At 41.8% G+C, this 13,544-nt stretch overlaps 1 protein-coding gene across 1 annotated transcript in view; it reads right to left on the minus strand.

Annotated features, from left to right (window-relative positions):
• Positions 1-701: 701 nt before the first annotated feature.
• Positions 702-13,544, minus strand: part of PAX9 (paired box 9) — an 89,902-nt gene continuing 77,059 nt past the window's right edge. Inside the window, exons 5-6 of the mRNA XM_056545802.1 lie at positions 3,270-3,495; positions 702-1,551 (exon numbers count right to left, since the gene is read on the minus strand). Coding sequence (XP_056401777.1) covers positions 1,454-1,551; positions 3,270-3,495 — 324 coding nt within the window. The 3' untranslated portion in view covers positions 702-1,453. The remainder of the gene's footprint in view (positions 1,552-3,269; positions 3,496-13,544) is intronic.

The raw sequence follows: 13,544 nt of genomic DNA on the forward strand, positions 1-13,544 counted from the left end.
TCCAGAGTAGAAGAAAATCCCCATAGCAAACAAATGCTGCTCTGGACTGTTCCTAAAATGGACAGAGATGTCAGCAGAGAGCACTGTGTTCCAAAAAAGAAATGAATTTCCTCTGTAGCATTCATCAGCTAATAAGTACTGGAAGGATTAAGATTTTTTAATAGAAGTAATTTACAAATCTGTTTAACTTTCTGGCACCAGTTGATTTAAAAAAAAAAAAAAAAGTTTTCCACCGGAGTACCCCTTTAACCTCTTTAAGAGAAGGTTATCCTTGATGATGTGAAGAACAATAGCAGAAAGAAAAGCAAACAGATTTGGAGCCAAAACATTTTAGGTCATGCTTTGAGCTGCTATGACAAATTGTAATTTATTTTACCCAGTTTGGAGGTTACGCATCCACTTGTATGGAATCAAATATGTGAGTGAGCCCTAGCATTGTATTGTGTATGTGTGGGGTTGGTTATTTACTGGTAGACCATTGTTATTGAGCTATTTAGATATAATGGAAGATCAGCCAGTGAATGGAACATCAAACGCTCAAATCTTTTTAGTGGAGATTTCAAACCCTAACATTTAGTTGGGACCATTTGGGGTTTTTGTTTAGTTTTTTTCTTTTAAATTATCTACAAAAAAAATCTTAACTGTAAAATTAAAAGACCAAGACAAAATATTACCCCAACCCTCCCACCCATGTTGTTAAAGTTAAATTGGATCATAATAATTAAAACCTGTACAAAGGACATAAAACATTTTCACATTTCCTCATGGGTTTGGGTCGTCTACCACATATGTACATATCCTTATAGATGACATATCAAGACATACGTTATTTTACGCTAAAGAGGCTGAATCTTGAATTGAATGAATAAGTCCTCCAGATCTCATCTGGCTCGATCACTTTGAGTGACTAAATCCTTTGTGTAGATTGGGTTCATAACCCATTTTCCCCATTTTTGGCTGTTGAAGATTTGCAAAGCTCTACACAGCATGAGGTGTGAGTCCAAAGTCCCTTCATTTCCTTTTCACATTCAGTTCAGGTTTCATGACTTTTTTAAGTTTTCTTTGTGCGAGAGCTTCTAACTTTTAAAGCTACAAACCACAAGTCTTATAAAGGCAACTAGACGATGAATATATGGAAACGAAATGTTATTGTTTTAGTTCAGCTGGAAAGTGGCATGTTTTAAATTCCATAAGAAGGTGCAGAGATATGGTTCACTGAACCCGGAGAAGATTCTTTCACAGTATGTCCACCAGGTGTATGTCTTTCATGCTGACCGCATATCCAGGTGAAGGCAAGACAGCTGGTTGCTTTGCTCAAGTGGTCAGGTGTTCACGATCCGTGTGATTGGCTGATTTCTGGCAATGTTCCAGCTCTGTACGTTTCAGCTTGATAGACCTTGGAATGTTTTCCATGATACTGCTACCTTCAGAGTGGTGATCGAGTCCTTGATCTCTATGCGCTTGGCATGTGAGCTACTGTCCCATGGCGTTGGGATGTGTGGTAAGACTGCTGAGATTTGCGTGAATGGATGCTTAATTTTGTTTCTTCTGCTATGAAACCAAATAATAAAACAATGTTGTAAGATAAAATAAATACAGTTTCCCTCAATTGCTACTAGTTTACTTAAAGGGGTATTCCAACATAAAACAAAAATTAAACAAATTAACAGATTGCTGGGGCCATAGGAGGAAAAAAAGCTATACTTACCTACCCCCAGTCCCCCTGCAGCTCCTGTTTTGTTTGTTTCTGCTTCTCCTGTCTGCCGCCTGCTTTACGAGACAAGAGCTTAGAGCAGGACCTGCCGTCAAGACCATCACTGGCCGCAGCAGTGTGCTTTCTCATCCAGTGACTGGCTGAGTAGGCAGATCCTACTCTAAGCTTCTATCTCAGAAACAGGCAGAAGACAGGACGTGTAAAAGGCCTGAAACAGATGAATCGGGATCTGCAGGGGACTCAGGTAAGGTAAGCATATTTTTTTTTTATTTTTTTTAATATGTGCCAAGCAATCTATTAATTTTTAAGAAATGCTGGAATACCTCCTAAAGGAGTTAAAGGGGTATTCCAGGAAAACATTTTTTTATATATCAACTGGTTCCAGAAAGTTAAACAGATTTGTAAACTACTTCTATTAAAAAATCTTAATCCTTTCAGTACTTATGAGCTTCTGAAGTTAATGTTGTTCTTTTCTGTCTAAGTAATCTCTGATGACACCTGTCTCGGGAAAAGCCCAGTTTAGAAGCAAATTCCCATAGCAAACCTCTTCTAAACTGGGCGGTTCCCGAGACACGTGTCATCAGAGATTACTTAGACAGAAAAGAACAACCTAAACTTCAGAAGCTCATAAGTACTGAAAGGATTAAGATTTTTTAATAGAAGTTATTTACAAATCTGTATAACTTTCTGGAGCCAGTTGATATATAAAAAAAGTTTTTTCCTGGATAACCCCTTTAAAGTCCTCCGGGCCCTGGTTATATTTTTGTATCTGCATATTAAGAAGGCAAAAAATTGTGTTTTAAACATAACTGTAACTTAACATTTTGGGGGCCACACTATAAAATCTGTAACCTAGTTCTCCACCCTCTTGTACTGGTGACTTTTTATGTGGCAGAGGAGTGTTGATTTCTTGCTTTAGGTTATCTTACTAGTATTCGTAATCCAAAGCAGCTAGTTCCCATTCAGTATGAAGAGGGAAGAAGCAATGTACCCCAAATTAAGTAGTCCCTTCTCAGGGTTCCAGTTTACATTTGCTATAGTACAAATTATAAGCAGGCACATGAGGACATGATTTAGTGTAGACATTAGAATATAAGAAGTTAGTCACAAAATGTAATTTACAATATTGTCCTAAAAAGTTTAAGGGAACCCATGACACTGGACATGCAATCTGATCTGCCGGCTCTATGTTACAGAGCAGAAAGGAGCAGAAAGATTCATAGATAGATAGATAGATAGATAGATTTGTGGAAAAAATGTTTCCAATAAGTTGAATTTTATTAATTTGAATCTCTGCTTGTTCTGGGTTTGGGAGTCCAGTGGGTGGTCCTCATCCTTGATTGACAGTTATATGTTTGCGTCACTTCTAATATGAGAAACTATAGAAAAAAACTGTTCTATTAAAAAGGTATGAAGAATGTATTATCTCCCTAAATTGTCACTGAAAAGCTGAAAGAAAATTTAGGGAGGATATCAGAATTATTTTGCTGATCTTTTGATATGCTACATCCAGTGTATTGAGTGACCAGAAAATTGATTTTTAAGTGGGTCTTACCTTCTCGGGCGGTGTGCATGCCTTTGAATGCTAGAGATGCAGTAATGTCGCAGTTATGAGGCGACAATGGAGTACCCCCTGTGTGCTGCCATCCATGACTTGTCACATACCCAGTGGGGGCTGCTGTGCCATACGCCATGTAAGGGGATACTGGTGCTGAAGTGGGGTATGGAGTCATTCCTGAAGCTGCGACAAAACTACCAACTGTTGGTAAACCACTGGCTGTCTGCAAAGAATAAAAAAAATCATTGTGTAAACCAGATATATAGATTTATAAAAGTGTTGTTCACTACTTAAAAAAAATTTTTAATAATTTTTCAACTATTAAATTCTCTACCAATCCATTGCCGATGCTTTAGTGGTCCCCACCAGTCTTTTCCTGTTATCTGACATGTGATGGATGCAGCGGCCTCAGCATTAAAGAGCCATACTACTGCCAAGGATATGGCATGTGACCTCTTGGGCCAGAGTAGTCATGAACCAATGCAATCCATTACTGCTGGCAGTTTATAGCCAAAAACTGGTGGGGCTTCAACTATGCTAGTGTATGGAGTTAGGAGCTAGAATACTGTACTATTACATGAATACTCCTTTTACAAACATTTTTCCGGTAACACCACCACTGCGTCTATGGGCTCTGTCTAGTACACTGCTCAAAAAAATAAAGGGAACACTAAGATAAAACATCCTAGATCTGAATGAATGAACTAATCGTATGAAATACTTTTGTCTTTACATAGTTGAATGCGCTGAAAACAAAATCACACAAAAATTATCAATGGAAATCAAATTTATCAACCCATGGAGGTCTGGATATGGAGTCACACTCAAACCCAAAGTGGATAACCACACTGCAGACTGATCCAACTTCGATGTAATGTCCTTAAAGGGGTTGTGCGCTGCCCTGACTTTCGGAGCTCCGCTCACAGCGTCCGGAAGTCCACTACTCCAAACTCTGTGTGCGGGCTTCCGTGTTCGCGGCCACCGGACGTGACGTCACGCCCGGCCCCTTGTGACGTCTCGCCCGCCCCCTCAACGAAAGTCTATGGGAAGGGGGTGCGACCGCTGTCCCGCCCCCTTCCCATAGACTTTGGTAGAGGGGGCGGGCGTGACGTCACGCCCGGCGGCCGCGAACACTGAAGCCCGCACACAGCGTTTGGAGTAATGAACTTACGGACGCTGTGAGCGGAGCTCCGAAAGTCAGGGCAGCACACAACCCCTTTAAAACAAGTCATAAGGAGGCTCAGTAGTGTGTGTTGCCTCCCCGCTCCCCCTATGACCTCCCTACAACGCCTGGACATGCTCCTGATGAGGTGGCGGATGGTCTCCTGAGGGATGTCCTTCCAGACCTGGACTAAAGCATCCGCCAACTCCTTGGTGTAATGTGGCGTTGGTGGATGGAGCGAGACATGATGTCCCAGATGTGCTCAATCGGATTCAGGTCTGGGGAACGGGCGGCCAGTCCATAGCATCAATGCCTTCCTCTTGCAGGAACTGCTGACACACTCCAACTACATGAGGTCTAGCATTGTCTTGCGTTTGGAAGAACCCAGGGCCAAGAAATGCCACCCCACACCATTACTGACCCATCGCCAAACCGGTCATGCTGGAGGATGTTGCAGGCAGCAGAACATTCTCCACGGTGTCTCCAAACTCGTCTGTCACATCTGTCACGTGCTCAGTGTGAACCTGCTTTCATCTGTGAAGAGCACAGGGCACCAGTGGCGAATTTGCCAATCTTGGTGTTCTCTGGCAAATTCCAAACATCCTGCAAGGTGTTGGGCTGTAAGCCCATACCACCCTCATGCTTCTGACCGTTTAAGTGGACACGTACATTTGTGGCCTGCTGGAGGTCATTTTGCAGGGCTCCGGCAGTGCTCCTTCTGCTTCTCCTTGCACAAAGGCAGAGGTAACGATTCTGCTGCTGGGTTGTTGCCCTCCTACGGCCTCCTCCACATCTCCTGATGTACTTGCCTGTCTCCTGGTAGTGCCTCCATGCACTGGACACTGACAGACGCAGATAACCTTCTTGCCACGGCTCGCATTGATGTGCCATATTGCATGAGCTGCACTACCTGAGCCACTTCTGTGGGTTGTAGACTCCGTCTCATGCTACCACTAGAATGAAAGCACCGCCACCATTCAAAAGTGACAAAAACCATCAGCTAGGAACTGAGAAGTGGCCTGTGGTCACCACCTGCAGAACCACTCCTTTATTGGGTGTGTCTAGCTAATTGCTCTGTTCCATTAGCTCTGTTCCATTTGCACAACAGCATGTGAAATTGATTGTCAATCAGTGTTGCTTCCTGAGTGGACAGTGTGATTTCACAGAGGTGTCATTGACTTGGAGTTACATTGTGTTGTTTAAGTGATCCCTTTATTTTTTTGAACAGTTTATATTCAGAGAATGCAGTGTGTGGCAGTATTATATTCAGAGAATAAGGTGTGGCAGGATTGGTACGGTGTGTGGTACTATTATATTCATGTAGAATGTGTCATTCTATTATATTCAGAGTGCAGTGTGTGATAATATTATATTCAGAGGATACAGTGTCTGGCACGGTTATAATAATTATTGTTTTCATATAGAAGTTCAGAATTGACATGGGGTGACACCATTTTCTACTGCACCAGGTGACACCAACCCTAGCATCGCCACTGCTCATACTCAGTATCCTTTGGGATCTGTAAGCAACACCTGAAAAATATTCGGAAAAATACTCTGACTAGAGTCTGGATCCGCCATTGGCTTTAGGTGCACTACTCACTCCTACCCTTCTGTCACCCCTCTACATCCCTTGTTACCCCACTGTCACACCTCTACACCCTTCTGTCACACCTGTACACCCCTCTACACCCATGTTTCCCATGGGCACCCCTCTGTCACCTCTCTACACCCTTTTCACCCATATGCACCCCTCTGTTACTCCTGTACACCTCTCTGTCACCCATGTACACCCCTGGGTCACTCCTATACTCCTCTACACCTGTAAAAGAAAGGCTGGAGGCATTTTTTGTGGGTGAAGACTGGAGGCATTGTGTGTGGGTGAGGCTGGAGGCATTGGGGGAGATTTATCAATACCTGTGCAGAGGAAAAGTTGCCCAGTTGCCCATAGCAACCAATCAGATCGCTTCTTTCATTTTGCAGAGGCCTTGTTAAAAAGGAAAGAAGCGATCTGATTGGTTGCTATGGGCAACTCAGCAACTTTTCCTCTGGACAGGTTTTGATAAATCTCCCCCATTGTGTGTGTGGGAGGCTGGAGGCATTGTATGTGGGGAAGGCTGGATGCATTTGAGTGGGGCTGGAAACATTGTATGTTGTAGGGAGGCTGGTGGCATTTGTTTGGGAGAGACTGGATGCATAAGTGGAGAAAAGGGAAGGATAATGCTGGAAAAGTGCAGAGCCTAATGTGTTTGTGTTGCTGGTTCTGTGCTGAAGAGTTTTGGCTGGAAGTAATCATCATGATGTCCTGGGCAACATGGGGATGAAAAGAACAAGAGAAGGACTCCAATCAGAAAAGACAGCATTTGTGAGTCGCTGCATATAGCAGTGCTGAAAAAAAATATTCGGTAGGGGATGCCCCACAAAAATATAATTTCCGAGGGGTGCCCTGAGCCAAAATGGGGGGGCGGGGTCCGCAATCTACTGTTCTCGCCTCGGGCGCAAAGGGAGGTAGCTACAGCTCTGGACAAGAGTGGTGCAGTTACTAAGATAAGGGATGCCCCTTAGCTAAACACTTACAACATATCAGGCCACCTCTCCAATTTCTTCTTTTCGGTTCTACACATTCATTGTAGTAATAACTATATGCGTTGTATACACCATACACCATTGAAGTGCATGTTGACTAATGCCAGAAGGCTGTCCAATAAAACTGACAAACTAGAGTTGATAATGTCTGAGGAGCATTATGACATAGTGGGTATAATAGAGACTTGGCTGGATGATAACTGTGACTGGGCGGTCAACATATAGGGTTATAGTCTATTCAGGAAGGATCGGACAAAACGGAAAGGGGGAGGAGTTTGGCTTTACGTAAAGTCCAGTCTGAAGGCCGCACTGCGGGAGGATATACAGGAGGGAGACGATAATGTGGAGTCATTATGGGTAGAAATATATGGAGATAAAAAAATAATTCTGATAGGGGTTTGTTATAAGCCACCAAATATAATGGAAGAGGCAGAAGATCAATTACTGAGGCAAATAAACAAGGCAGCAAATAAGAATGAGGTGATAATAATGGGGGACTTTAACTATCCTGATATAAACTGAGAGACTGAGACCTGTGAATCTCATAAAGGAAATAGGTTTCTGACTATAGCTAAAGACAATTATCTGTCCCAAATGGTGCAGGGCCTGACCAGAGGGGGCGCCCTACTAGACTTAATATTAACCAACAGACCTGACAGAGTAACTAATGTGCAGGTAGAAGGACACCTAGGAAATAGTGATCATAATATAATACATTATAACTTGTTCTTCAATAAGGGAATCTCTCGAGGGTCCACAAAAACAATGAACTTTAGGAAGGCAGTGTTTGATCAACTCAGAGAAGCCCTTAACAATATAAAATGGGATAATGTCCTCAAAAACAAGAATACTGACACTAAATGGGAGACTTTTAAGAATATTTTAAATTCTCATTGTAAGATGTATATACCTTATGGGAATAAAAGAAAAACTATATGGATGAATAAAAATGTTAAGGGGGCAACAAATAACAATAATAAAGCATTTAAACTACTAAAACAGGATAGCAGTGAAGAAGCATTAAAAAGCTATAGAGAAAAATATAAAATGTGTATAAAACAGATAAAAGCCTCAAAAATAGAGACAGAAAGACTTATTGCCAAAGAGAGTAAAACTAACCCCAAAATGTTCTTTAACTATAAATAGCAAAAAGGTCAAAAATGAGAGTGTAGGCCCTTTAAAAAATCATGAGGAAGAAATTATAGAGGGGGATCAGGAAAAAGCAAATTTATTATACAAATTCTTCTCCACTGTATTCACCGAGGAAAATGAAATGCCAGGTGAAATACAGCGAGATAAGGTAAACTCCCCAGTACAGGTCACCTGTCTAACCTAGGAAGAAGTACAGGGCCGCCTACAAAAAATCTAAATAGACAAATCGCCAGGTCCAGATGGAATTCACCCCCGTGTTCTAAAGGAATTAAGTAATAGATGTAATAGACAGACCCCTATTTTTAATATTCAGGGACTCTACAGTGACAGGGACTGTTCCCCAGGACTGGCGCATAGCAAATGTGGTGCCAATATTTAAAAAGGGGTCAAAAGGTGACCCCAAGAATGATAGACCTGTTAGTTTATCTTCCGTTGTATGTAAATTGTTTGAGGGTTTTCTAAGAGATGCTATTTTGAAGTATCTTGATAAAAATAAATGTATGACTCCATATCAGCATGGCTTTATGAGGGATCGGTCCTGTCAAGCTAACCTGATCAGCTTTTATGAGGAGGTGAGCTCCAGACTGGACCAGGGGCAATCACCGGATATCTTATATATCTGGATTTTTCCGAAGCATTTTATACGGTGCCACATAAACGGTTGGTGCATAAAATGAGAAGGATTGGGCTGGGGGAGAATGTGTGTAAGTGGGTAAGTAACTGGCTCAGTGATAGGAAACAGAGGGTGGTTATTAATGATACTTATTCTGATTGGGTGACTGTTACTAGTGGGGTACCTCAGGGATCAGTCTTTGGTCCGGTCCTATTTAATATATTCATTAATGACCTTGTTGAGTGGTTTAATGTTAAAGTAGCAAACTTTGCAGATGATACTAAACTCTGTAAAGCGGTAAACACAATAGAGGACAGTGCACTGTTACAAAAGGATCTGGATAGGTTGGAGGTTTGGGCTGGGAAGTGGCAGATGAGGTTCAACACTGATAAATATAAGGTAATGCACATGGGGAGGAAAAATCCGGGCTGGGATTATGTATTAAATGGGAGCACACTTGGGACGACTGACGTGGAAAAGGACTTGGGAGTCTCAGTTAACAGTAAATTTAGCTGTAGTGACCAGTGTCGGGCAAATAAAATCATGGGGTTCATCAATAGGGGCATAGATGCCCACGACAAGGAAATAATTCTACCGCTGTACAAATCACTAGTCAGACCACACACAGAATACTGTGTACAGTACTGGGCACCAGTGTACAAGAAAGATATAGTGGAGCTGGAGAAGGTTCATAGACGGGCAACCAGAGTAATACGGGGAATGGGAGGACTACAGTACCCAGAAAGATTATCAGAATTAGGGTTATTTAGTTTAGAAAAAAGAAGGCTTAGGGGAGACCTAATAACTATGTATAAATATATCAGGGGACCGTACAGAGATCTTTCCCATGATCTATTTATACCCAGGACTGTATCTTTAACAAGGGGGCATCCTCTACGTTTAGAGGAAAGAAGGTTTCTATACCAGCACAGACCGGGGTTCTTTACTGTAAAAGCATTGAGACTGTGGAATTCTCTCCCGGAGGAGGTGGTCATGGTGAACTCTGTAAAAGAATTTAAAAGGGGTCTGGATGTATTTTTGGAGAATTATAACATTGATGGTTATGTATATTAGATTTATAGGGACAGAACGTTGATCCAGGGATTTATTCTGATGCCATATTTGGAGTCAGGAAGGAATTGTTACCTCTAGTATGAGGGTTTTTTGCCTTCCTCCGGATCAGCTCAGTAGGGACTTATTAGGGGTATAGGTTGAACTTCGTGGACTCTGGTCTTTTTACAACCTTATGAACTATGTTACTATGCTATTCGCATAAGACTGTATTTGTTTTTGTGATTTAGGCTGCAATGCTGTTCACATGACACATACCATTGGACAAATCCATGACAATATCACAGATGATCTTTGCATACACATGGTCTAAAATAGGTAATCGGTCCACTTTAAGTAACTAAAATGTCCAAAAAATACTTAGAACCCCATTTTGAACTACAATATGATAAAGCATATATTCCACCAATCATTGTGCCTGTGTTTTTCTATGTCAGAGATAGTCATCATAGATTGACACAAGGTAAGAAAGATAAATATCTTCAAATGGCTGACATCTTTCAACAATGTGACTTAAATTGGGTTCCTCTGTTTGTGCACTCTCCTGGTATGAGAAGGTCCCATGGATCAACTACACATCTTAAGGGTCGCAATGTCTTTCATATGAGTGTAAATCACTTAGACGGATAAACCAATTCACAGCTTATTGACTTGGGGCCTACATTTCCATTCTCTGAAACCCATAGACAAAGGCAATGTTTGCCTAGTAGTTTTGACCTTAGGATTTTGCACAAAGGATCCTTTAAACCTGAGCTACCAAGATCAACTTCTTCTATTTGTTTAGACATCACCTTGAATGATCTCAAGTAAACAGGAGGACATTTCCAGAGCCCCAAAATCTCCTGTGCAGTGGCAGGTGAGTTAAGCTTTCAATACAATCAGGTCTATGGAGATCTCCGATTTCAGGAAGAGAGACCAACTGTTTGTGGGAAGCATTATACACAAAGGTATTTTATTTGGTCTAGGAAAAACCCAAAAAGTGGTCCAAGATACTTTTTGTCCTGTTTTCTCATTGTTATCTTATCCCACTCTACCTTTAGGTAGCTAAATTGCCATCTCTTGAACATGCAAAGCCCACCAAATAGTCACCATTATAGTTTTTTGGATGATCACCTCAACAAATAAAATGTTGGAAACATTAATTTCATTAAATTGATCTTATATGACCTTTCCTCATAAAAGTGATCAATAACTATGGCATTTGTTCTGAACAAGACTTTTTTAATGCAACATCTATTGAAATTGTATTCATTGTCAAGGGCAGGGGGCGTAACTAGAATTCATGGGATTCAGAATTGGGCCCCCCTCCTGATTTTGCCATGGACCCCATTAATCAACCAACCCCTCTTCCCTAACCCCCCCCCCCCCCCCCCCGGTGCCCAAAACTCATGCACTATGCTGTCACCACAGCAAAACTCATTCTGAAGGGGTCAGAGATGAGTCTGGTGTCTGGCAGGGTAATACCGATACACCACTGGATCAAGCTGCAACACCTTCAGAGCGAGTTTTGCTGCACCGACAGCATAGTATAGGAGGTTCGCGATTGGTGACACAGAGACCCATACAGGCAGGCCACATAATCACAATTGCCCCCCCACCCCAAAAAAAATAAAAATAAACTAAAGGCCCCTACGGAGTTACGTGGTCTGCCTATATAGATGCTATGCCAGTGATCAAGAGGAATTTTGGGATCACCACGAAAGATTTCCTTCTGCTATAGGCAAAAGAGGTTGGCCAGGATTGGACAAAAATGGCTGCTGCCTTCCAGAAATGGCACCATATCTGTCCATGGATTATGTCTGGTATATGCTATACCACTATATAACATAAACTTTGTAGATTGGATTGTGCCTCCCCCCCCCCCCCCCCCCCCCCGCAATACATATTGGAGGAACCCTGCCTAGATACTCATTTAATCAGGACAAACCAATGTCTAGCAGAGTTGTTAAGAGTGCATATGGTATTAGACAGATCCTGGAAATGAATGTAAAAAAAGAATGGTATTTGGTAACTCATGAGCATAATGCTTTTGTTTTGTTGACCGACAGCTGCCATGTTGATTTATTCAATGAACCACGTCATTCTTAAAATTGTATCAGACCAAGTGTTGAGTACATTGTAAACACGGTCCTCCGTACACATAGCCATCATGCAGAAGGCATCCCCTGCCAAGCTGCAGGCGCAGAAGAGGAGAATTATACTAATGAGAGAAACAAACACAAGATGTCAAACATTGGGATTTATCTGATTGACGGGATCCCGAGGAAATGTTCACTCTAATGCCAGTAAATCTGTCTCTTCTCCATTATTATTACTTTCATTCCTCTTCATATTAATATCACATGTTCACATTTGTTTGACATAGGTGGCAGACTTCTATAGGGGATAACAAAATAGGAGTCCCTTCTACAACACTATATTGACCATTTTCACGCAGTAGTATTTTAGTCACTTAGTAGTATTTTGCACAAGTATTTTTGGACTAAAACTAGAAGTGGGTCCAAACAAATCTCCCCTTTAGAATGTTCCTCTGTGTAGGTTCTATGCCATGAAAAATACTGACCTAATCCTATTGCTCTGGTGAATTCTAGTTCACCAATAATTGGGAGCCATTAGCCAAAAACAATCACATTTGTAATGTCCCAGTACATGACATGGTTCTGTACTACCCTTAGGCCCTGTCAGGTTGAGTCCCTCAGTGACCTGGGGGCTCTCCTGCTGTTACTGTACTGTTATCTATTTTATTTTATTGATAATTAGTGTCCTAATGTATAGTCAGTAAAAAGGACCTTTGGAGGATTCCAGCAGTTGTCTAAAGGACCTGTGAAATGTCACATGTTATGTTTATGTTATCACATGATGTTACCCAGAGGGCACCAGCTTATCCTATGACCCGCAGCTCGACCAATGGGCTTTGGCTCAGCCCCCCTCTATATAAGGGGGCGGCCATTACAATTCTCTCTCCTGTACCATCAGTCTTTACTGGGACCAGCAAACACCAGATACCTCAGTGCTGGTGACCAGCACATGGAAGGCCGCAAAGCCACAGTCATTCCTGTAAGTTAAAAGTTTATGTTTGTTGTCACTACAAGGAGTCAAGTCCAGTCTAAAGTCAAGCCTCATGATAATTATCTAAAGTCTATTACAAGTCTAATTGGTCCCAGCAAGCGGCAAGGTCCTTCTGTGTTCCTGGCCACCTCTCTGGGATTCTGGCCTAGCTGTGAAGATAATACCATCTATCTAAACTCAGTAAGGCCTCTGATAAACCATAATTGGTTGTGGACTCTCCTTTCACTAACTAGCCATTGGAATAGCGGAGATACCATTCGTGTGGTTCCGGTACCCAAAAACCACTCTGGCGTCATGAACACTAGGGGTTAACAACACCTTGCCCCGGTGGTTAATACCATCTTGCCCCTCCACCTACACACCGTGGTCCTGCCATACACCGTGGGTCACCACACATTTTTCTGTTTACTGAAATACAATATGAAAGTCATTGTTTCATTTTTTATCTTTATTTAATTTGTGGTTTGTTTTTTTTAACTCCTAGTAATTACAGTCTAATTTCTCATACTTCTTAAATCCTCGAGATGGCCCTCTCCCACTCAAGTTGCCCTTTATGAACCAGAATGGACAACTCCTATACTGGAAGACTTGAGCCATCAACGTTTTCATGTAAATGGCT

Source organism: Hyla sarda, chromosome 11, assembly GCF_029499605.1.
Source record: "Hyla sarda isolate aHylSar1 chromosome 11, aHylSar1.hap1, whole genome shotgun sequence".
Classification (NCBI taxonomy): domain Eukaryota; kingdom Metazoa; phylum Chordata; class Amphibia; order Anura; family Hylidae; genus Hyla; species Hyla sarda.